Raw genomic sequence first — 24993 nt, forward strand, 5'->3', positions numbered from 1 at the left:
GCTTTTACTATCTCACGAGTGGCAGCAACGGCAACGCGGAGGCGCAGAGCTTCGTTGACGCCGTTCCCGCTCTCAGCTACTTATTCCACCTTTCTCTGGGCCTGCTCTATGCTGCCTGGGTTATTTACTATGCGCTCATGAAGAAGCGCTACGCATTCTATCACCCTTTGATGAAGAATATGCCACTCATCTCAGCTCTTTCCATCCTCTCCATCCTTATTCCTGTTGTCTTTTTTGTCTTGGATATATCTAGGCCAGAATTTATCGGCTGGGGCGAATATGTTCGTTGGGTAGGTGCCGCCGCAGCCAGCGTGGTTGTGTGGGAATGGGTTGAGAGGATAGAAGCCCTGGAGCGAGAAGAGAAGAAAGACGGCATCCTAGGCCGCGAGGTTTTTGACGGCGACGAGATGGTCGAGGCTTCCGCCTCAGACTTCCCCTGGCTACGGCGCAGGAGGAACCGGAAAAGCCAGGCCGGCGGAGGGGCAGGAAGCAGTGGTGCAGCTGGAAATGGCGCCGGCGCTGGTGATAGCGGCGGCGGCGGCGGCGGCGACGGAGGCCAAGGAACGTCGACGGCTGCGAGACTCATGGCGTGGCCAGGTCTGACGTCGATTCCTTCCAAATACCAAGGCAACTTTCGCCAACAGCAGCAGCAACAGCAACAACAACAATCGGCAGCACGTAGCGCCGACGCGACGCAGCAAGCTCGTGTATCAGCCGTCGGCACGATCCAACCACCACTGTGGCCAGCTCGCCCGCCTCCGGCCATAACCCCCGTCAGCAGGGCCGACACGGCCAGCGCAGCAAGTACGGACTACGCTGTCAGGTACAAGCCCGCTTCAGACACAACAAATCGTACGCCCGACACGCATCTCCGACGAACACCGCCGGCAGCGGCAACGATACCGGCATCGGCACCAGTCCGGCCATCTACTTCATCGTCGACAAGCCGGAGCACACGCACCACCGAGTCAGACAGTGACGGGGTCGCAGTCGCAGCACCCGTGCCAAGGCAGGCGGCTGTTGCCAAGAACATTGACCCGGAGGCTCAGCAAACCGACACGACGACGCAGGGCCGGAGTAGGTGGCGAGCCCTCACCACCGCGGCCAACCCGCTCTTCAACAGACAGGGACGTGATCGTCCGCCAGCGGCCGTGGCACCGCACACGGCGGCAGCGGCCGGTGAGCATCGGACACGGGATCAGTACGCTGGCAGCGGCGGGCGATGGGACTTGAGGGCGCGACTAGAAGACTTTGCGGCGACGCAGGCGGAGAAGGTGCGCGAGAAGATGCAGCCGACACCCGAGACGGACAGCCTGCCGGTGACGGTCATCCCGGCGCCGCCGCGGCAAGGAGCGGCACTGGCACGTCTCCTCGAGGAAGAAGGAATAGACGACCGCCGGTCGCCGCTGGAGCGAAGCACGAGCGGCGGATCGGGCTTTTCGTCGTTCCCTGGCATCGGGGCAGGCGCTCTGCCGCACGCCCTGGACAGGACGACGATCGACGTGTCACGACAGGCGCCACGAGGAATGGGCGCCTCGGTCGACACGGCGTCGGTGAACGCGAACCCGAGCCGGCCGCCGCTGTGGCCGGGCGTGCGAGCACAACCGAGCTACGAGCGGACGGCGACGACGACGACTACGACAACGTACGAGTACGAAGACGCATCGGACGTTCAGACACCAACGGAGCACAGCAGGCGGGAGACGGAGGGCTCGCGAGGGCCACCTGGTCCATGAAGCTCGCCGCGGCGTGACGACGGTTTTGCGTGTCTGGGTGGGCTGGGTGTACCATCATTACTATTCAAGCGCGGCGCTTGGGTCTCATTGGAATTGATTGGGATGGGTGGGCTATCTACCACGGCCACGGCCTGGACGGAACAAGGAAAGGGTGGACATTTAGCGAAGAAAAAGATCCAACCCGGGATCATTTGGCGTTTTATCTGGCGTTGGGTTGGTAGGGAGAAGTCTATAGTCGTGTAGCGTGCAGCAAGCGGCAAGCAGCAAGCAAGCAGCAAGCAAGCAGCCAGCATTGCGGATGACCCGGGCAGCCATGTTGCATGGCAGGCCCCCGGCGGTCGAATACCATATACATGTCATGTCATTCTTGTTAATGGCTTTTTTTTTTTTTTTTTTTTATCTTGGAATCTTGGTCTAGCACATTACAGCAAGCGAGCATGTGACATGTGAATGCTGGCCGATAGATAGCGAGCCGGGCATGCATGCAGGCATGACATGCGAATGCACGAGAAGTCAGCGGGCCAGCGAACGGCGCTTGGCGCGGTCGGCGATGCGGTGGATGATTGGGGACAATCTTGGCAGACCCTCAACGGCTTACGTGAGGCGACCGGTCGTGTACATGTATGCTTGCATGTCGGCGAGCGCAAGCCAGAAGCAAGAGAGGGTTTCTGCAAGCCCAGCCGACGATGCCGGTGATGGGGGGGAGGGGGCGTCGACCCGGCTGTCCTCCCGCGCGGCGGCCTGGGCACGGGGTCGTCTGTCCAAACCATGTATGTTCAGTGACGTGGTGATCTGGCGTTTCTGGTTTATTCTCAAGCATCGCTTCCGCGGGTGTCCGGGCACCGGGGACTTTGTGATTCCGCGGACGCCCGGCCGGCGATGGACAAGGCGAGAAGGGGGAAAAAAAAAGATGACTTGGGTATGAGACATTGGCGGGGACCGGGGGGGGGGGACTTTTGGTTTTTTGTTTGCTCCTGAGCAATTGCCCTCGGGTTCGGGGCGATGGTGCTGTGAGATTCGATTTTCGGGATCGACTACAGGGCTTTCAGGGGATGTGGGGGGCTGTAGTGAATCTTCAGTAGGGGACCCAAGGTACCTACGGTACGGTATCTAGGTGGTTATGGCACTAAGGGGACCCGCAGAGCCCACCCTCATCTTCAGTCTTTTCCGTCGTCTCAGGGGCTTGGGGGGCCTGGGGGGTCAGCAGTCAGAAGGAGAAAAGGAGGGTCTACAGCGCCAAGGATTTTCAGGTGGGGTCCAGAGTACAAGGACGAAATTGCGACTGAGCGTCGATGCCAATGGGGAGGCAAGTGCGCCATGGGTTTGGGCTCGTGACACCCGCCTAAGAAGAAGAGGCAAGGAACTTTACCTTACCTTAGTAGGGAACTAGAGAGAGCTCATTTTTCATCCTCCCCCCCTCGTCTCTTTTTGATTAAAGACCATCCATCATCTCCTGCAACCAGCGCCGTTCCTTTGCTCTGTCCTTGCTGCGTCCTACCTCTCCAGCTCGACAAGAGGAAATCCTTCATCGACCAGTCCTCACTCGACCAGTCCACAGTCCATCGATCAAGACAGCCACGACTGGCATCACTCGTCTCGACGACGCCATTGAACACACACCTACCAATCCACCAATCCACCAAATCATCTACAAGCACACCCTCTCAGAACCTACGCCCACGGAGACGAGACGCACAACGAGACACACACGGCAATGCGCATGCACCAAGACCGGCACGCCTGACTCGACGCCTTCCAATTTCCTCGCGACCGCCGCACATAGAGCCAGCCTGCCGTTGGCTCTGCTGCTCTTTGTACATCCCCCCCTAAATCTCTTCTCCGACATTCTGTGGAAACACTGCCAAACCGCTCCATCCACAAACATTGGCTGTTGCTGGTCTCACTGCGACGTCCTCTCCAACCTCCCCCACAACCTTCGAAACCCCTACTGCTCCGAACCTGGGGGCTGCTCTGCTCCTCGACGTCACCATGGAAGGCTCCGTCGAACCATTTCCCCTCCTCAACACCTCGGCCGACCCCGTTGTCGACACGACCGCCGCTCGCCGCCGCCGCAAGTCCAGCGCTCTCGGTCAAGACATTCGCGCCGGTGACACGGGCGCCCCTGCCCTCGCCTCGTCCCGCCAGAGCCTCTCTGCTGTCGACCGCCCGAGTCCCAGCCCCAGCATCAGCTCTGCTTCGTCCTCCAACAACACCGCCATGACCTCCTCCTCGCCTGCCGAGCCCTCGGCCCAGACGGCCGCCCGCCGCATCTCCAAGCGCCGCCGCGCCCGCGGCCTCCTCGCCCGCGCCCGCCAGGCCATGATCAAGCGCACCTACCTGCTGCCCGCCGTCATCCTGACCATCTTTGGCTTCCTCTACGCCCTCAACCCCACAGAGTCCAACCCCGTCCACCGCTTCATCTTCCTCTCCTACCGCCTCGACCACGGCTCCGGCCACCCGCTGGCCCCGACCGACCCCGACACCCCCGTCCAGTACGGCAAGGGCCCCCGCGACATTGCCCTTGTCGCCTTTTACACCGTCGTCCTGTCCTTCACTCGCGAATACATCATGCAGGAGCTCATCCGACCCCTCGCCCGTCGCGCCGGCCTCCGCTCCCGCGCCAAGCAGGCCCGCTTCATGGAGCAGATGTACACGGCCATCTACTTCTTCTTCCTCGGGCCCGCCGGCATGTACGTCATGAGCAGCACCCCCGTCTGGTACTACAACACGGCCGGCATGTACGAAAACTTCCCCCACCGCACCCACGCCGCCGGCTTCAAGTTCTACTACCTCTTCCAGGCTGCCTACTGGGCCCAGCAGGCCATTGTCCTGCTGCTCGGCATGGAGAAGCCCCGCAAGGACTTTAAGGAGCTCGTCGGCCACCACATTGTGTCCCTCGCCCTCATCGCCCTCAGCTACCGTTTCCACTTCACCTACATTGGTCTCGCCGTCTACATCACCCACGATATCAGCGATCTCTTCCTCGCCACCTCCAAGCTCCTCAACTACATCGACCACCCCCTGACCGGCCCCTACTTTGCCGTCTTCATGTTCGTCTGGATCTACCTGCGCCACTACATCAACCTGCGCATCATCTGGTCTCTCCTCACCGAGTTCCAGACCATTGGTCCCTTTGAGCTCAACTGGGCCACCGAGCAGTACAAGTGCCGCATCTCCCAGGTCATCACCCTCGGCCTGCTTTCCTTCCTCCAGGCCCTCAACCTCTTCTGGCTCTTCTTCATCGTTCGCATTGCCTACCGCTTCCTGCGCGACAGCAAGGCCACCGACGACCGCAGCGAGGACGAGGACGATGAGCTCGACGAGCTCGACGAGGATGAGAAGAAGAAGCTCATCGAAGAGGACAAGAAGGCCAGGGCCGCGAACAAAGTCACCGAGAAGACCGCCAACAACGGCGCTTCGAGGTAAATATTGCCTCCCATTGCGAACCGACCGACTTGTGCGACTTGCTGTCTGCCGGCGCACGACATGTGAGAAGGGTGGGTGAATGAAGCGCCAGCGGAGGAGAGGGGGGCCTTCCTCATACTCCTCCGCTTGCTTTGCATATAACAGGAGTCGGAGCATCAACCAACCGGTACGGGATTTTCAGGAGACGACCCCATCGGATTATGTTATTTACTCTTTTTTTTTTCTTTCCTCAACGGGTTTCCACCCTTTCTCGACGAGAGGCGCACTGCTGTAACCTTCCGAAAGGGGTTCGAAGGTGGGCTACAGCCATAATGAGGCGTTCGGTTCGGGTTCTAATGGAGGGGAGAGAGACGGAAAAAGAGATGGCGGGGAAAGAATTGCATCACACTCGCTTTGAAAAGGAGGCCAAGGCTGGAAAGGATAGGAGGAAAGATCCAGCCAGGGAGGGCCCCAGGATCTCGGTACATACCATGCAGGTACCGTTTACGACGTCATTCGCTACGAAAAGGAACTCGACAACCATTTTGCCCAGCAGCCTAGCAGCCAAGCGGGCTAGTAGGTTATTCTTCGCTTCTCAAACCAGGTCATCTCTAGGCTGGACCGTCGCGGCACACAATCACGAAGCCCACATTCGCAATGTCGCCTGCGCCTGTGCCCGCGCCTACCATCGGCTGGCTCGTTCCCATGCATGCACGCACGCACGCACGCACGAGACCACACACACACACACGCACGCACACACGCCACCTAGCTTCGACTCATTTCATCCGATCTCACAAACACTGAGACAAGGACGAGAATAGAGGCCGTCATCGCTCATCAAACCCAGAAAGACAAGAAACACAGCAAGCAACACGTCAGATCGGCCGCGCCACCGCACAACCCGCCTTGCCCCGAATATGTGGAGCCCCCCTTCGGCCATGGTCACACGGCCGTCTATCATGGCGCGCGGGGGGGGGAAGGAATGTGAGACTCCCCTAACCAACGACGAGTTGGCGATCGCGTGCACCACCATTACCATCCCAGCAACACACATCCCATGACGCGCATGAACGCATCCACTCTGCTGCAAAGGCGTGTCTTGCGTCAGCGTTGGTCAATCGGCGCCTGGGGGTAATCGCCTGGGGTAATAGCACGGCACAAGTCTGCATGACGAGACGGAGCAGATGTGGCACGCGATCGGTTTTTGATGGAGTTGCTGGGGAGGTGCGTGTGTGCATGTTTGCTAGCGTTGGATCGGCGCGCTGCGATCAGAGGATCAGCTGGAGGGAGGGGTGATGGGATCTCTGCCGCGTGCGCCGCGACGACGACGACGACAGCAACATCCATCCGTGGGTGTCCTGCACCGCCGCTGAGCCGAGCTGCTCGATGAGGACGGAAGAGACGATGGCCCTTGTACACCATGTTTTGATTACCAAGTACATTTCACTATACCTTGTAATAATGAGCCAATACTATCAATCAAGTTCCTGCAACATGAAATAGTTTCGCGTGAGATTCCTACACTGCACACCTCACACATCGTCACACATAGCAGCAGCATGAATCTGGACCACATATTTTAGAGTAAACGGAGGACACAGCAACATGGGGGGAAAAGACAGCCATCTCATCTTTTTGTTTGCAACGCTCGCATTGGCCCAGCACTCTCTGCCAAGGCACCCTCTATGAGCAAAGAATTAAAAATATAGAAAGTGCGAGAACCAATGTGTACGTAGTAGCCGTGAAGCCAGCTCATTTGTGTAGCCTTTTTCCCGCCTCCTCCCCCCTTACCGCCTGCCGTCCCCCAGACCGTCCACCGAGGCCAAACAAAGAGACAAGAACAGACAGAAAACAGAAAGGCAGACAAGCAAAAAGGCAGGCGTCGCCAACCCGCCTAACAGCCCGGGGGCTCTCCTGATAGAGAAGCCCTCATAGCTTCGCCTTGTGTTGAGAGAAAACGCTCTGCCTCTCGGAAATTAATCAAGGATGGGACTAAGTAAAGCAGCAGACAAGACCGGGTAACGTCGTGGTCCTGATGAGCAACGAGTAGTCAACACCGCAGAAACCTATAAATCCGATGCTAGGTCCAAGGGGGGATCTCCCGCCCATGGTAGCGGTCGGCATACATGCCTCCCCCCCTTGAACGTCATGACGCCACATGATTAGACGAGATATGAAGTGAAGACTTCTCGAGAAAAACAAAAAAAGACTATCAGAGCCGCCACCTGCCGTGAAAGCTTGCGGTCGAATAGCAGCGTTGCTGATGGAACTCCAAACGCCAAGTTGCCAATAATAAGGCATGCAGTCTTCCTGATCCGTGAATCCGTAGCAGGTCGTGATTCTTCAACATTCGTAATAACAAAAAAGCCAGAAAACCGTTGGGATAGCGAGAAAGAAAGAAATGAAGGCTGTGCCTGCAACAGAACGCATGCTGACGGCAACGCAGCAACAAGATGTGATCGTGCTCGGTGAAAGTCGACAGATGTCTCAGGGACAGAAAAACGGCGTCTACTACCTCTCCGTTTCATCGTGATAGTTATGTGTAGAATCAGCGTCGGAACTTGTGGATGAGCTCGACGTGTCTCCGCGTGGTGCAGTGGCTTTGGAATTTTGGTCGGTTGCTCCAGGGAGGATTGTTGAAGACGAGAGGCTGTTGTAGCCATCCGACGTTCCGTCTGTACGGCCCTTGCTGACAATGTTGGCTTTGCGCATGAGTTTGTGGGCTTTGCGGCTGGCAGCACGCGCCTTCTCGGCGGCACGCTCGGCCTGTACTTGCTTCTCCCACATGGAGGCATAGCGACCCTTGGCATTGACAAGCTGCTCATGTGTGCCCTTTTCAACAATCTTTCCATTGTTGAGAACAATAATCTGGTCTGCATGCGTGATGGTAGAGAGGCGATGCCTGAATCTCTGTTAGCAAGCCGGAACGGTTTCAGAGCACTTAGAAAACGTACGCAATAATGAGAAGAGTGCGGCCGTGGCCGAGATTGCCAAGCTTATCCTGGATTTCTTGCTCTGTGTGAGCATCAAGTGCCGACGTGGCTTCATCCAGCATGATGATCTTGGGATTCTTCAAGATGGTGCGTGCGATGGCCACGCGCTGTCGCTCGCCTCCACTCAATCGCAGTCCCCGGTCGCCAACCTTTGTGTTGTAGCCGTCAGGGAAAGACTGGATCCGGTCATGAATACTTGCTGCGCGGCAAGCCTCGTACACATCTTCCTCAGTGACGCTCGGGTTAGCATACTTGAGATTGTACATCAAACTCTCGTTGAACAGGGTCGTGTCCTGCGGCACCACGCCTATGTAGCGCCGCACGGAGTCGATTGTCAAATCTTTCACATCCTGTCCGTCAATCTCAATGCTACCGCTTGTCGTGTTGTAATAGCGGAACATTAACCGAAACACGGTCGACTTGCCGCCTCCGGATTCGCCAACAAACGCGGTCGTCGTCCCTGGCGTGCACTCAAAATCGAGCTCCTTAAGCGCAGGCTGGCGTGGGTCGTAGGCGAACGCAACATTGTTCCAACGAATGTGCCCTTGACACTCGGTCAAGGGCTTCGCCGTATCGGAGTCCACAACGGTGGGCTTGATCTTGAACAGTTCCAGCAGCCTCTCGCCGGAGATCATTGCCTGTTGAATGGTACGGTAGAAGCTGCTGAAGAAGTTGAGAGGGCCCTGGAGCTGATTGAGGTAAGTGAGAAGCATGACAAAGTCACCGACAGTTCGGTGTTCGTTTGTGACTTGATAGGAGCCAAAAAGCAGAACAACAGTCATGCCAGCCATGAAGACGAGCGCCTGGATGACGTTCATCTTGTTCATGCCCCATGTGACCTGCGCCTCAGCCTCCTGGAAGACCCGAATGGCGTTGCGATAACGCCTGAACTCCCAGTCCTCAGCGTTGAAGTACTTGACCGTCTCGTAGCTTGTGATCGAGTCGTTTTTCACGGCCTCCTCCTCTCGATCGGCGTTGGTCATGGCCCTGCGTTGATCGGCACCGGGTTTGCGCCATGCGTATGGTGAGATATAGGTACCAGAAGGAGATGCAGCTGACGATGACCGCGTACGTTGCGTCGAATCGGACATAAAAGAAGAAGACGGCCACCCCCCAAGTCGATGAGCATGGGTAAAACTTGGAATGTGACTTGCTCGAGAAATTGGTTGATCGAGGCACCTTTGTTGAGTGCCGACAGCACCTCGCCGGTGCGCTTACCAAGGTGGAAGTCTAGGCTCAGCGAATGAACGTGCTCGAACGCCGAGGTCGTCAAAGCTCGATACGAGTACTGGGAGATGGGTACCCAGAGTATGGATCGCACAGCGCCCAGGAGCATCGAAGGCCCTTGTAGTAGCTTGTAAATGATAAACAAGATCAGCGCTTTCCATGGGTCCTCGCCCTTGGAGAGGGCATCGGTGAGATGTCCAATCTGAAGCGGCACCAGGAGGTTCACCCAGCGCTGCGCGAGCAGCAGAAGAGTGCAAATAGCGAAGATGAGCTGCAGCCGCCACGAGTCCCGTGGCCAGAGGTAGGGGAAGAAGACACCATAGCCCCTTAGATACTCCCACCACGTCTTGTGAGGCATCTTCTCGGGTCGGTAGAACGCAGCTGACTCGTCCTTGACGAGGCTGATCGCCCCGACGGCACCGTTAGTGCTGGCCGTAGCACTACCATTGCGGCCACGGATGCTCCGGCCGTTAGCCTCGCGTGTATGAACCTCGCGGCCGTTCTGGGTGCGGTAGGTCGTCCGCGTACCGTTAAGAAGTGGTGTAACTTCTTCCGCGCCCAAACGTTCCGCATCCCGATCGTATTTGTCCCTGTTGTTCCAGGCTTTGCGGATCCATAACGCGGTGTAAGTGCTTACGAGGCAAAAGGCAAGAACGAGTCGCACGATGGCCAGGACGATGTCGATCAGATCCCATTTGTCTGACTTGCTGTCGAAGTTGTCGAGAGGTCGTAACGCAGCGGTGCCGTGGGTGTCGCGGCGCTTTTCGAATATGGCAAGAGCGCAGGTAGTGATGGTCAGCTCGCCGGCAAAGGCCAGCGTCCAGGTAATGAAGTGTACAAGTGATGGGCTGTGGTGCCATTCGAGGATCGTGACGAAAAGGTATAGATAGAAATTGGTCGCGCCGATCAGGAAGACCTATGGATAAGACTTGTCAGCTTGTGCACCAGAAGCTGGTGAGGTGAGCCGGGGCCAACAGGCAAGAGGGACCTACGCTCATTTCTTCCGTCTCGCGCCAGACAACTTGGCCGTCTCGCTGTGCCGGCCAGACCTCGACTACGTGGACGAAGTGTGCGATGCCATTGGCAAAAAAGACGAGAAACATGGCCAGAGAGAGCCATGCGAAAACCTTTTTGAAGGCAGGGGAGGGGTCGGGACCCCAATGGTTGCTGTTGCCATCGCTGTTTCTTTTCCTCTTCTTCGTGGCGGGGAGAGGTTTGCCACCGGGACCGCGGACGCCTGGCTCAACAATTTCGTCCTCTCTTTTAGCAGTAAATATGCTGTAGGTGACGCCGGAGATGAAGAAGGCGATCAAGAGGGTTCCCGGATACCAGATGAGGGTGTCGCGGAGTATAGACGCGGCCGTCGATGTGTCGGTTGTTGTCGCGGGGTCCGAAGCCGGGTTGACAGATGTGCGAGCCTGCTCTGGGGACGCCATGGTAGTCTGTGGCGGGGGGGGGGGGAAGAGTGAGGTGTCAGAAAAAATGTATGTACCACAGCGTCAAAACGACCACTCGTGCCATGCAGGAACCAGCAGCGAGTAGGAGTAAGCGAGAAAACAAGGTACCGGCAGCCAGAACAAGGAGCAGACGAGACGGCGAAAGAGCGCCCGTCCTCGTCACTGCACAAAGCACTTGGCTGCACTAAAACGTAGGAAGGCGGGATGGGATGGTGAAGAGAACCAAGGCAGAGGCAGGAACAGGATGAGAGGAGGGAGGGAAGGCGCAGATGGTGCGTCAAGACGTATAGGTAAGGTAGGCAGGTAGGTAGTGATTTTGCAAAGATACTTACAACGAGCGTTGGGCAATTGGAGAGATCGCAATTGCCATGAAAGAAGCATGGCCCTGGCCCGTCAAGAACCGTCGCGTGCCCTGTGACAAGAGCAGAGCAGCCTCGGGCGGAGAGGGAAGGAAGGAGGGAGGGGGAGGGGGGGAGAGGTTCGGTTATGGAGGAGGAGGAAAGACGTTCAAGATGGTTTGGAATCGGTCAGAACGACTCAAGACAAGACACGAGATCTGGAGTCTCAAGTCGTCAGTTGCAATACCAATACAGATGCACTAGCGCAAGCACGCTGTTCTCTCTCTGGCCAAGTACGGTACCGTGGGCGGCACCGCCTCGAACAAGCGGGCCTGCAGAAGACCACACCCCCTGCACCTCTCTTTTGGGGGGGGGGAGGGGGTAAACTTGGGAGGTTGGTCTAGGCTTTTGCTGCGAAGGCCGAGTCCGCGAACAGGGGTCCCCACAGAACGACCTGACCTGGTGGCACGGGGACGGGTGGTACCAGGCGCGAACAAGGGACGAGGACGAGGGACCTGCAAATGCCTGACGAAGTACCTCCTGCCTCCCAGTGGACAGGCCTCTACTTGCCAGCATCCCAGCACGAGGAAAGTGGGCGGGTGGGCGCGGCAGAGGTCGGGTGACTGACTTGGTGGCAACAGACAACTTGTCGAGTGACTTGGATGATGGACCGACGTACAAGAGCTGGACTGATGAACGCCACTCACGGGAGGCCGCTCGTCTAGGCGGCAGGCGTGCTGTCTGCGATGCGAGCAAAGCGGGTTCTTTTCCTCGGTAGAGAGGGAGGAGGGAGGCGATACGGAGTGTTTCCTGGTTTCTGACCCTTGGGTCCTCGTGATTGCTGACTGGGCGAAACGTCGCGCTGGGTCTTTGGTGGATTCGACTGGAGGCAAGGTACCTACCTACCTACATTACCTTACTTGCCTTACCTGACCTACCTAGCTAGGTACCTTAGGTAGGTCGGTCCCGCTGGCTGACAGTGTGTATCCGGGTGTGGTGTGTCTTGTTTGGGGTGTCCCAGCGGTTGGCAGCCACTGCATGCCAGGCCCTGGTCAAACGGAGACCCGAGGCGAGCTGCACAGCAAGCGTGGAGCTGGCGTGAATAGATGCCTTGTAGGTAGGTACTGGAGGTAGGTAGGCAAGTCAAGGTACTTGCGTAGAGAGGAGCCTGGGCAGGTAGGTACCTTTCTGCAAGTACACAAATTCTTGGGCAGGCCCCGGAAGGAAACGGAAGTGGGGCGGCGAGATTGCCCAGACACTGATCGATCTGGCCCAAGGTTAGGTGCTCCGTGCCGTGTGCTGTCTGGCGACGTCCGTGTTTTGTTAGGAGAGGAGGCCCAAGAATGGTGCTCGGGGCATGTAAGTCTGGCTTGCTCGGCCTCAACCTCCTGTGTGGGTGCGCTTGACCTCAAACTCCCTACTTCCCTTGACAGCGAAGCTTGTTGTCCGGCTTGCCGAGTTCCCTGAGTTTCGCGCGCTCTGGCGCAAATTGTCGGACCGCGGTGGGCCTGGTGTTTGGGTTCTATAGATGTATAATGCAACGTGCTTTATTACAGGTTTAGACCTGGAGGGCATGTGTCAGTGCATCTCAAAGCTGACACGGGGCGTGGTTTTCCAACACCCTGAGAAAACAGGACATGGACCGGCGCGGCTGTCCTAGGCATATACATGGTGTTTTGAGAGGTTCAGCACAGTAAAAGGAGAAAACATGGGGTCTAAGCGAGTGCCGTAGGACAACAACGCTTTGAAGCCATCCAGTCCATTGCGTCAACAAGCGGCCATGGGAATTGGGGGTAATAAGCATGGACTTGGGCTGCAGGCCGGTTTTAGGCTGGCTCCGGTATGGCCAGACCACACTCAGTTCAATCACCGCAGAGGATAAGGCACGAAGGCCGAGCACTGCCTACGTACCTGCAGATGAGGGAGTCGAGCGAGCGTGGTCTCGCGGAGCTAAAGAGAATGCTCCGAAGAGAGGGCAGCGACTGAGTAGAGTAAGGCTACTTGGTTTGTTTCTATTTCTACCGAAAGAAGGGAGAAGTCGAGAACATAACAGAATTGAGGAGCAGAATGGGAACAGGTAATAGAAAACAACGATCGAGTCGGAGGCTCTGAGCTTATGCCGACAACAGGGACTGGATTTTTTCTCTCTCTCCTTTCTTTCCCTCCCCTCACTTCTCACGGCCTGGATTGAGTAAGACTGCTGACGCTGGATCAAGACGTCTGCAGGTGCCTGGCCGCACAGGTTTTGGTGAGGAGGGTCGGAATGTTCAGCTGGAACTACGTGGTGGTGTTGAGTGGTGGCCTGTCATACGGGCGAAGAGATGATCTGTGATTTCAGCAGTATCCTGGCGATGACGTCCCCAGACCATTGCTGGGTGGTCCAGAACCTCATACCGGAGAGGTTGACAGGGGATCATTATCAGGATGGTGTGAAGCCCTGGGGGTGAAGGCTGCGACAGTCTTGATTAGTGGTGCTGTAGCGTGGTGATGTTGGTGCGTCCCGATGCGAGAGTACCTACTTAGGTAGGTTCAGGAAGGGGGGTTCCAAGGGGCGCAGCAAATCTGAGTAGTCCATCGAGGTGGGAAAGTAGGCGGATCGGTATTCAGCGATGATGCACCTCTTCCGAAACAGGTGTCAATGCTACCTATGAAGATAAAACCTTCTCGTGTTGCTTGCCTTTTCGAACGCGCCAGTTTCTCTGTTGAATTCGACTGGCTGTTGCTACTTGACTACCTACCAGGTGATGCCATCTCCTGCCTTGCGCAAGGATTTCCAACCTTGCATGGCTTGCCAGAATGCCCACGTAACCAACGTACCTTAAGTAACGCAGGTATGACTTGTAGTGTCTTTGCGGAGAGAATTGACCAGAAATCAAGCTCGTGTGGCTGGCCGAACTGCTTATGCTTTGTTTTTTCCCAAAGGGTCGTTGCTTCTTTTCCTTCGCCGTTGACCTTGCCTGGTCTTGAAGGTGGTGGCACGAGTTGCTCATCAGCCGGTGGACTAGGTAAGGTACTCAGCATGCCTTGTCAGATGTCAACCGACAGACTCGACCTCTGGCCATCACAGCATTCCGAACCGTCATTCTCAGATCCAAGCGCAAAGGCGCCCTGATCATCACTATGCTGTGACGACTCTAGGCTACTTTTCTTTCCCTTAGGTACCTTCCTTCATTCGGTAATATGACTCGACACTTACCATTACCGCTCTTGCTGCTGCAATGTAATGAAAGGCGACCCCTGATCTCTGGGACACTCTGCACTTGATGGTGCTGATCATTTACCCCTCGGAAGTGCTTCCCCTCGGGTGTAAAATAGATACATGTTCTCGAGGTATGCTCCGACGAGGCAAGTACCTTTCCCAGACCGTTCAGCGCATCGATGATGAAAGACGTGAACCGACAGAAGGGGAATGGACCACCGACCAGGTGAAGCGAGGGGACCAGACCAGGGGGCCGAGCATGCTCCATGCCAGCGGGCCCCAGTCCTCCCAGCGTTCAGGGCAGGCTGAGCGGCAGGGACAAGGAGCCACCCAAGACGCTAAGGACGCAATGGCGACGCCTGGCGTGCTGGCGTGCTAGAGTCGTAGTCGTGGTCCCCTTCCTCCTGGACCCCATCCTACCTTGGCCAGAAAAGGGATAGCGTGCCTGCCGCACACGTTGTTGTCCCGTGCTTGCCTTTCCTGTTCTGGTCGCATTCTCCAGGTTGGCATGTCTTCACCAGGCTGTCCAGCTTCTTCATTAATCAACATGGTCAGCATGATTTTGTTCGGTGAGAGCTTGGCTCAATAAGCTGCATGTTGTATTTCGCAGACTGCATTCTTCCGAAACCATCACAGGCTCCTTCAGCCAAGTATGCTGTTCGACCATCTTCCAGTACGTCGGTTTCTAGTCGATCCTCGCGCAGTGCCTGGAAGCTCCGACCATCAACGATCGCCGAATCCAGACCAGGCCCCGGCCTCCGCTGATCTCGACGTTATACTGGCTTATTTTCTTTTGGCTGCGTGTATACATGTAGGTGCCTGTGCAGGGAACTTTGACTACTCTACTTGGCTGCACTGGCCGACTAGCAACGGCTTGCCCTGGGGCATGTCAAACAGAGGCTCTTGATACGTTGGCGGTGCCGACATGGCGATCGAAACAGGAGCATACTTTCGAGAATCGCGATCTCTTCTCTCCTGCAATCACCGACTGAAATGCTTTCCCCACAAGGACTATTACCACGTAACAACAATTGGCATGATCTCTCGTCGATAAACTTTTCACTCAGCACTATCAATCGTGGATTGACGGTAAATACGGCTGGCCGAGCGACTGACGATCGCTACGACTGACCATCACAGATGATACCTGAGTCCCGGACCTACCAGCTAGAAGACGACGAAAGGAAGAAACGCCACAATTTTCAGAATGTGCGGTCAATAGCGACGTGTTCCTGTGGCCTTCGGCCCCATCAGCTCTCTTTGTCTGAAGGATAAGAAGGAGAAACCCAGTCTGGGTAGGATGTGACGGAGGTCTTTTTGCGTCCGGTTTTGCTTCTGTCGCCAATGGTTCAAACCCTGTCGCTTCCATGCCGGAATGCGTGACAAGCGACGAATGACAGACTCGACACCGGCAATGCGACGTCAGCAACAGGCGGGGGACTGGAGACACGACGACACCCGATGGGCAGATGAAGTATTGCCGCTGACAGACGAGAGACCTAAAGAGCGAAAACCACGGTAAGTAGCCATCGCTGTCGATGGTTGCAATACCCTGGCCACCGGCGAAAGACAATGGCCGGATCAACCAAACGGCTCTGTCCCTGACCTCCTCACCGCCGTCGGCCCTGGCCCTACCTGCGTTGTGTGTGATTCGGCACACCCAGTGCAGCAAGTTGCGTGTGGTGCTTGTGGTGGTATTGGCTGGTCGCCGTGCCAGTCGGTCCCTTCCCCACCCCCCCTTATTGAGGAAGCCATGCATGTCGAGGTCTTCATGGATTCTTGAGATGGGATGGCAGGGCATGCATAGGCAAGCATGGGGCGTTGTAGATGATAGGTGCCCCGAGCCCCTAGCCCCGGAAGCCAAGCCGTGAGAGGTGCATGGTGGGTGGTTTTTGTGGTAGATTTGCGGTGGATTTGCAAGCGAAGAAGCTGAACCTCTCAGCCCATCCAAGGTAACCCCGAATTCCGATGGCGGTGAAATGACCGGTTGGCTTCTGACTGATCAGAAGAAACCCGAATGGCATTCTGAGCAACCGCCTGGTAACCTACTGCAGTACCCTACCTTGTTCACCTAGGTAAGGTACTTATCCGTCTGACCTTGACCTGAACAACGTGGGTTGCGGAAGTGGGCAGCTCATTCACTATCCCTCTACGCCGGGTCAGTCAATGCCATCCCAGCCTCTGTACAGGGGACATGCCAGTCCCCACCAAGCCATGCCCCGGACTTGTCGAAGATATGGACAACTCTGCTGCGCTCGACATATCGCAAGCAAGGAAGAACAAGCGGGAGCTTGCGACCATTGACCGTTGAGCGAATCTCAAGGCCCGATGGCAAGTCAGCAAAACTGTCGATGGATGGGCGAGGCGTTGGCTCGACAGATGGATGAACTGAGAATCAGCTCAGAGCTCAAACCAAGCAGCACATTCCCCGCCTAGGTCTATTGGGCAAAAACAAACAACCAGGGCTAGGAGGGTTACCCGTCTCCGATACTGCACCCGAGATATGATCACGACTACCTTACCATCCTCCCCTGGTTCAGGGCCCATCAGGTAGCGGTACTGACAACGGTAGCAAGCAGCATGATTCTCCCGGGGCCATCTGTTGGCAGCGAAACAGAAATTTACGGACACCTCTCATACACGGCATGCGGCACGTCCACATACGGGAATGAGGGTCATATCAGACAAGCTTGGTTCTGTCAACAGTTGGATGAAGCCGATTCAGCATCTCGCTGGCATCCAATGAATCGATAAATAACACTCCTGCTGCTACAACCACAACCAGCAACTTTGGGTTTCCGGATGCATCTGCAACCGCGCTGCACTGGACTCCTAGTTGACCAACAAGTCGAGAGGTAGGCAAAAATACGCACTCTCAGCCAAGCACACCTATCGGTCAAGAAGTGGGGCCCGAGTCGAGTCGAGCAATCCGGCGTCGGCCCAACGTCACGTGTTGGGACTTCGAGAGGCATCCCAACAAGGGCCCGTGATTTTACAACGGCCCTGAACCCGTTCTGCCGGTGCAAGCAGAGGAGCCACCGAACATCGTTGACATGCCGCATGCGTGGCGTTGGTCCAGATTTTTCGATATGCCTCCTCTAACTTTAAATTCTTGGTTGCTGCAACCCATGTAGTGTTTCCCTTGGCAAGGTGTGCGAGACTGTACTTTGCCTGCCGCGGGTTGTTGACACTAAACATACCGCCTCTGCTTGGTTTCTTCTCTTACGCCAAATGCTGACATGCCTTGAGCTTCACCTCCGTTCGTTTTGCCGTGGCTCGACTGACTTTGACTCAACTGGCACCGACTCGACGGAAGGTTATTGTGGTTGCGGCGAATACAGAGCTGAGGCTTCGCACACAACACAAAATGCCGTATGTTGTTCACTCGTTTGATAACCAGGACCATCGCAGGTGAACAGATGAACAAACGACCAGCCTCTGGCGGGTACCGGGTGACTACGACGTCATTCGAACACAACCTCATGCACCACATTTGAGGGGGCCCGCCTTGTCCTCCCTGGATCTGGGGGATCGTGGCCGTCTTACCAAACACAACAGGAGGGGGCGCCTATGCCGGTGCGAGTGGGACGTCAAGCCAAGGCCTACCCAGCTTGCCTCCCTGACAGCCCACCATCCATCGTGAGCAATCTACCCCCATCCACCCCCACTCACACAAGTCGAGTGTTGTTCAGTTGAGCCGCATATCCAACCTCGCATCTCGCCGCGCTGCCTGACACTGCATCACGGCAGCTCGCCACCTCATTGAGTGTGACATATAGTGTATAAGGACACCACTTATGGCATTGCATGGTGACACAATGTGGAAACCTGTCCACCGATCGTGCCCTGCTAGAGGTGTGCTGTATCAGATCCTGACTAGATTTCTCATGGTCATGCACGGAAACCCGCATCATTGAGGGCGGCCTGTCTGCGTACGCACGGTAGTTCGGCCGATGTCAATTGCGCCAGGCTTCTGGCATTCGATGGTACACCATCGTCTGTGAACCGCAACATGTCCCACAAGTCAAGACCTGATACCCTATGACCATCCTTCTACCCAAACTCCACTGCCGCCTTCCACGCAAGACCATGACATGCCTAGATCTCAGTATCTTGGTTGAGAGGCTTCGTCTGTGAAGGGACGGGTAGCGGGTCAATAAGAGGCGTGTTCCGGGCTGTGCGGCCACCTTCCATGACATCAGTCGCTTTCCACGATGGCTTGGTAACTCTCATTCTCATGACAAGTAGCCTGCCCTTTGAGTAATGGCTGTAGGGTGGGTCCTTGATCATGTTGTATCACTCTATGGCTGATGCTGTACAATGGCGGAGAATGGTGTGAATTTTCCGAGGGCCTGCCCAGTGCGGGGGGGAGCGACGGTGCTTGTGGCGCTTCAACTTGGTCATTTCTAGTTGGGAAGATCCAGGGGGCTACGGTATGCTCAACGAGGTGAATTGGATCATTGGATGTTCGTGTTACACGACAGTCCAGCGGGCGGGTGGGTGAATTGGCGGGGAAGGGGAGGCAAGGGGGCACTGTGGCACACATGTCTGTTTTCTCAATTGCTAGGATATCTTGGATCTTTTCCAGAAGCCTGTCGTCTCAGCACTCTGCGGCTCGAGTGAGACAACAGGCCTGTCCGCCGCCGAGACTTTGCTTGTTCGACATGTGGCCGGTCATTGGTGACAATGTGTCAAATTGACCAGACGCACGCTCTACTCATACAACGGCATATTCTAGACTCCCCTTACAATACCATCACATAGTTGCCACAAAACGACCTGACTCTTCATGTTATCAAAGTGGTTGGAAGGTCACTGGAGATAGCAAACGCCAAGAAATTATGTCCTTCGCCATGTTTTCTTTCGGGTCAACTCCCGATAACGCAAAGCCCATGATCCTGGCGCTGAAGCAATACCAGGCTAGCCGGGCTATATGTAAAGTTACCCTCACAAGCCTCAGCAACACCAGGAATCGAGCCAGACTGGCTGAATGACGCTTCCCCTGTGTCAGCTCCAACCCCCATGGCACCGATCGACGTGCCGTTCGGCACTCATCCGGGGGCCTCGCGTGTCTGTAACCGAGACGACAGGACGCATCCCTGCCGCTGCCGCTGCCGCTGCCCCCCCCCCTTGCTGAGCATCACATCTTTTCTCCCTGGCAGCAAACCTAGCAGCCGCCACCCTCCCGGGTCCGAATGCATTGAAGGCGCGCCGCAGGGAGAGAACCGGCACATCTAGTTCTTTCGCAGTGGAGCCCAGGAGGTCCTTGTGCGACGTGTTGCTTGTCAAGGGGGGGAGAACAGGGGGACAGTAAAGGGGGGAAACGGGGGGAAACCGGGGGGGCAATACGTAGAAAGTTCACATCTTGCAGTAAGAGACGTCATCTAGTCGACCACGCATCATGCTGGGGTCACCTGCTGCGGGAGGGGCATGGCACGGGCCGCTTGGGACGACCTAAGAGGGTGTCGCAAGCAGCCTCAAGGTGGCGGACAGCCAGCAAGCAGCAAGCAACAAGCAACAAGCAAGCAAGCAGGATTCATTTCCCTCCCATAGCGACAGTGGCCTTGGGTGGAAGGAAGGGGGGAGGGGGTGGGCAAGGGAGAGAGACCATCGTCTGAGCTCACCGTACAGGGACTTTCCATCACGTACCAGTACGTTTGCTGCTCACCGTGATTTCCAAGACAGGGAAAAGGCGGTCCGCATTCTTCCGTCCAGAGAGCGCATTTCTTGGGTCCCGATGACGGCAGTTTCTTGACTGGACGTTGGCGGTGGGCGGCCTTGATGAGTGTGAGTTCCCGGGTGTGGAGGCGATAATGGCGGTGAAGGGGGGGGGGGAGGGGATGGGTTTGGTGCTGCGGGCGGGCAGGGATCCGAGCTCGGCGGTTGTGCCGCCGGTTCGAGGCACGTACTCTTTTTGCCCTGAGCCTGTTGATCTCTCATTTCTCTGGTGGGTGATAGTCGATAACATTGGATAGCCGTAGCCTTGAGCGCAGGACGGGGGTGGGAGAGAAGAAGGAAAGGGGAGGGGAGTGGGACTGAGTCTCTCAAACTCCCACCTGAGCACCGGGGAACATCTCGGCGAGAGGCATGACAGAGAGCGGAAGTGTCGACACTGATCCGGCCGAATTGGAGGGGGACACATGGATCTTTAGGCTGGGAGATCGCCCATCGACGGGGAGCTCGGAAGAGCCCGAACAGGATGGAGGATGCTTCTTTTCCGGTCAGGACCTTTGGGAAGTGTGCTTGCGGCTGCTGAACTGATCAGCTGCGGTGATGGCGCCCTAGGATCTTGACTCGATAAGAGTCGGAAGGGGGAGGCGAAGCAAATAGGATCGCACAGCCGGAGGCAAGCTCGAGGTTGGTGATCAATATACTTACAAGGTGCAGCATGGGGCGGTCTGTGAGCGGTCTGGGCGCGAAGATCTCACGTTGGCTGATCTTTCGTGGCTTCTGAGTAGAGATAGACAGCTCAAGGGCAAAAGACGCCAACACCGCTGGAGCTTCGCACAGGGGTGATATCACGCGAGCAGTGATTGCCGTCCATCGACTGGCCTTCGTCGCTGGAGCCAAGGGAGCCCAAAGCTGCCTCGCGTGGACTTGTGAACGTACGGAGAGCCCTGGATGGGAAACAATGGTGATAGAGGCATGAATGGTGCGACGCAAGGGCTGAAGACATGTGGACTCTGCGAAGAGGTACCACTGAGAGTCCATTGAGGTCTCAAATCGTCGAGCCATCAGTCGACGCCATTGCCGAAGACGAAGCTGCTAAACACGGCATCCCCGGATGGTCCATACACGTGTTTGTCAAGGTATGGTGAGCAACAGCAGACATCCAACGTGGCGTCGCTACGGAAGAGCTTGCCTAGGTCAATATCAGCCAATGTGCTCGCACGCCAGCTTCGTGAAGGCAGTAAATGACAGAGAAGGAAAGGTGTCGAACTAAACGTACATGGGTTATCAGCTGCGGAGGTCCGAGATCGTGGAATCAGCCAATAGCCGTTGGGACTCAACAACGTTCTCATCAATATATGTTGTAGCGAAGCAAGAGAACTAGACGTTGCAGGCAATTGTTGGACGATGACAGAATCGAGCTAGAGAGAGGAATCCCAAGAATGTACGACCATGTGGAGGCGTAACACATTGATCTGATCTACCTTGACTCCAGCTTCAACTGCTTGCTCCTCCATTGAACCCCCACGTGCTTTCCCCACGGAACCACCCCCACCAGTTGTCCCCATCTCATCCAACAGTCCATGACGACAATCACGGTTCACGTCTAGTTGCCTTCACAACAGCATCAATTTCCAGGCTACCAGGAACGTAGTTGATTTAGTGCATAAACCAGTCATCGAACTCAATAGTAACCGTCATGTGTGGTCGTTATGCCCTTAATCTGGTCAGTATTCAGCCTCATTTACGGCCGAATCCTACGTCGTCATTCTTACTGACGTGCATGCTCTCACAGAGTCCATCCCAGATACGCCGGATGCTTCAAGATGAAAACATGCCCGTTGACGATGCGCCGCCCGACGAGGGTGATGAGTCGCCGCGGCAGAGCTACAACTTTGCACCGGGCTACCACGGCATTGTGTACCGCGCAGACACATCTGCCCGCGGCGCCGGGTACCAGCAAGAGGACAAGCACACTTCAGGCCAGACGCAAGATGATGGAGTGGACGCAGTTTCTGCGCATGAAAAAGCGGCCGTGAGATATAAGCTGCAGTCGATGAAATGGGGCCTCATTCCATTCTGGACCAAGAGGAACCCCGACTATGGATCGATGATGAAGACCATCAACTGCCGTGACGATTCGCTGAGTACAGCAGGTGGCATGTGGAGCACCATGAAAGCCCGAAAGAGGTGTATTGTACTTGCGCAAGGGTTCTATGAATGGCTGAAGCACGGCAAGGAGAAGATGCCGCATCACGTCAAACGAACGGATGGCCAGCTCATGTGCTTTGCAGGATTATGGGATTGCGTTCGTTATGAAGGCTCGTTGTCCCGACCGATGCTTCAGACCATTGACCGCTGACGGCGAAACACAGACTCAGATCACGATCATTACACCTACACCATCATCACGACGGACAGCAACAAGCAGCTCAAGTTCCTCCACGATCGTATGCCTGTGATCCTCGAACCAGGCTCCGAGGACCTGAAGGTGTGGCTGGACCCTGGAAGACACGAGTGGTCAGGCGAATTACAGGCGCTGCTTAAGCCCTTTACTGGAAAGCTCGATTGCTATCCCGTCTCCAAAGAGGTTGGCAAGGTGGGAAACAACTCCCCATCATTCATCATTCCCATCGACAGCAAAGAGAACAAATCCAATATCGCCAACTTCTTCGCCAACGCCGAGAAGAAGCAGAAGACGACAAAAGCGAGCGTTGAGAGGGACGCCGAACTAAATGAGACTGATGATCACACCGCATCCAAGGCACAGGTCTCGCCGCAAAAGCAGCCGAACATTGTCATGACCGCCGATGATGGCCCAAAAGCCCTCCCCAAGAGAGCCGCATCTGATGATCTCGAGGATGAGAAGCCACCAATGAAAACGCCTGTCAAGTCGTTACCTCGGCCTTCGCGGCCTTCCAAGATTAGCGCCACCAGCAATAAGAAAGGCAGGGTGGTACAATCAGACAAGCAGCCGAACCAGAAGATCACCCGATTCTTCGGCAATAGTGCATAACTGCGACTCAAGCATAGAATGGTGTACACTGCACCGTAACGGCATCTATACCAGATGATACCATGAATTCTCAGCTTGAGCATTGGGTTCGCTGTAGACTAATGCCAGTTGGTGAGTTACCTAAAGCCTCAACATTCGCACCTCCGATGTACCATCCAAGCGGCAAAGCTGGATCAAGGCCTTGATCCTTAGAGCATCTTAGAAAATATTCCAAGTATAGGCAACCCCTACTGACATATCCTGAAAGTGTTTTGGAAGCATGTAGCCATCGCTCATGAAGTCCTCCAGCACCTAGCATGTCGACTACGTCAATCAGCATACAAGTTTATATCTACGATTCGTCGAACAACTCACAGGCTTTCCTCCAGGAACCTCGTACGAGCTGATGCCCTGGTAAATCTATCTTCGGTTTCAGTACGAATGCCGTGGTGATGGCCAATTGCGACAACCCAGCGAGAGGCACGACTCACATTAACCGTGTATCCCGGATCAGTCTCCTTGAAAGCACCAGGAATGTCCAACGTGGGGTTGAATCTCCCGGCGTCGGCAGAGCTACCAGTCACTCTAATCTGCGCGCAGCTCGTGTAGCTAGGGTTAATTAGTCGCCAAGTTCCATGTGGACGATGGACAACATGCGAAAACCTACAACTGCGGGATACCGGCTGGCCACGGGTTGTGGATGCCCAGCTGGCTCACCCTGAGGAGGTACTCTCCGTTCGGCAAGCATGTTGGGATCTGCCCTTCGTACGTCTCTGTGCAGAATCAACACCATCAGCCCGGAAAGAGAGTATCGCCTTGGGCTGCGAAACTTACGTCGAAGGGGCCATGTAGCTTGGCCGTTACTGAATGTCGGTCCAATATCCTTGAACTTGAGCCACTTTCCCGAGCCGTCATAGGCGCGAACGGAGCTCGGCGCTTTCGACAAGAAGCTGTGCCAGCATTAGCGCCCACGATGGAAATATTTCAACCCGGCGATATGCCTGGGCTGTAAAAGGCACGCCCCATGCGTGGATACATACAAGGAGATCGGGCCCTGGTGGTAGACGGCCGTGTCGAGGGTGAAGGAGAACGTTTCGCCAGGCTTGACGTCGATCACGGAGGTTTGGGCTCCGGAGGCACCTCCGACGTTACAACGAAGATCGGGCGAGGCAAGATCTGCGACCTGCGTCAACGGGGCCGAGGTCTTCAAGGGAGCTCACCAAAGACGGCGAAAGGGCTCTCATTACCAGTGACGGGATGGTTTTGGTTGGTGTTCTGTCGGATTCCCTCATAGACACCATATTTGGTAGAACCAACAGCGAATCGCTGGAAGATGTAATGGCCGGACGCCTGCGACACGGCCAGGCCGAGGACGGCAGCAATGGAGGAAAGCTTCATGGTGCTTTTGGTGGCAGCGAAGTTTACGATATGTGAATTGCGAAGCAGGCAATGGAGCGATGGGAGAGGATTCAGAATCCGTAGTTGAGTCTGGTATCTTTATATAAACAGAACAACCTTCTCGACAAGTAAGCTTGCACAGCGAATGTGACGGTGGCGGAAATCATTGCCGACATGGCCAAGGCCGTTCCCCATACTTTGTCTCATTCCATCCATAGATTAACGCTGGGATCCCCCCACGAGGGGGCCGTCCTCATGATGAGACCGGCGCATATTGCAATACTATGGCTAAAGACCACGACGGGTGTCACCCGGCCGGAGCCTGGCTTCCCGTACACAGCACCAAACTGCCACATGCGGCAGGACACTAGAAGAGAGCCCCCCTTCTACGGGGATTATCCTGCACTGCCGACTGACATCAGGCACGGCAAGTGCTATGTCTTGCAGGTCGATGTTTCAACGAGATGCTTACTACGCCAACCGTAAGGTTGCACTGCGTCAGTGACCATGACGGAGGCAATAGCATTCAGCATGGTATGAGTGGACGACGACCTGTGACTCATATTGCCTAC

General features: G+C 55.9%; 5 protein-coding genes across 5 annotated transcripts in view; 3 read left to right on the forward strand and 2 right to left on the reverse strand.

The window, feature by feature from the left end:
* The window catches only part of VDAG_06671 (pH-response regulator protein palH/RIM21), a gene marked incomplete at both ends in the record, with an annotated part of 2591 nt that extends 855 nt beyond the window's left edge, over positions 1-1736 (forward strand). The window contains one exon of the mRNA XM_009659375.1: positions 254-1736. Coding sequence (XP_009657670.1) covers positions 254-1736 — 1483 coding nt within the window. The remainder of the gene's footprint in view (positions 1-253) is intronic.
* A 1989-nt stretch (positions 1737-3725) lies between these two features.
* VDAG_06672 (sphingosine N-acyltransferase lac1) lies at positions 3726-5162 on the forward strand (the record flags this gene model as incomplete). Its single annotated transcript, XM_009659376.1, has 1 exon — positions 3726-5162. The coding sequence occupies one exon, from the start codon at positions 3726-3728 to the stop codon at positions 5160-5162; it is 1437 nt and encodes a 478-aa protein (XP_009657671.1).
* A 1589-nt stretch (positions 5163-6751) lies between these two features.
* On the reverse strand, positions 6752-10800 carry VDAG_06673 (heavy metal tolerance protein; the record flags this gene model as incomplete). The annotated part of the gene is made up of 4 exons (XM_009659377.1): positions 6752-8046; positions 8099-9191; positions 9356-10280; positions 10357-10800. The coding sequence occupies 4 exons, from the start codon at positions 10798-10800 to the stop codon at positions 7656-7658; spliced, it is 2853 nt and encodes a 950-aa protein (XP_009657672.1). The 3' UTR covers positions 6752-7655.
* An 11062-nt stretch (positions 10801-21862) lies between these two features.
* On the forward strand, positions 21863-23044 carry VDAG_06674 (yoqW; the record flags this gene model as incomplete). Its single annotated transcript, XM_009659378.1, has 2 exons — positions 21863-22340; positions 22404-23044. 2 exons carry the CDS (start codon positions 21863-21865, stop codon positions 23042-23044), a joined length of 1119 nt encoding a protein of 372 aa, XP_009657673.1.
* Positions 23045-23089: 45 nt separating this feature from the next.
* Positions 23090-24421, reverse strand: VDAG_06675 (uncharacterized protein; the record flags this gene model as incomplete). Its single annotated transcript, XM_009659379.1, has 9 exons — positions 23090-23142; positions 23197-23231; positions 23280-23335; positions 23399-23443; positions 23515-23632; positions 23691-23796; positions 23858-23973; positions 24064-24199; positions 24244-24421. The coding sequence occupies 9 exons, from the start codon at positions 24419-24421 to the stop codon at positions 23090-23092; spliced, it is 843 nt and encodes a 280-aa protein (XP_009657674.1).
* Between the last annotated feature and the right edge of the window lie 572 nt (positions 24422-24993).

Source organism: Verticillium dahliae, genomic scaffold (genome assembly GCF_000150675.1).
Source record: "Verticillium dahliae VdLs.17 supercont1.14 genomic scaffold, whole genome shotgun sequence".
In the NCBI taxonomy this organism is placed as follows: Eukaryota; Fungi; Ascomycota; class Sordariomycetes; order Glomerellales; family Plectosphaerellaceae; genus Verticillium; species Verticillium dahliae.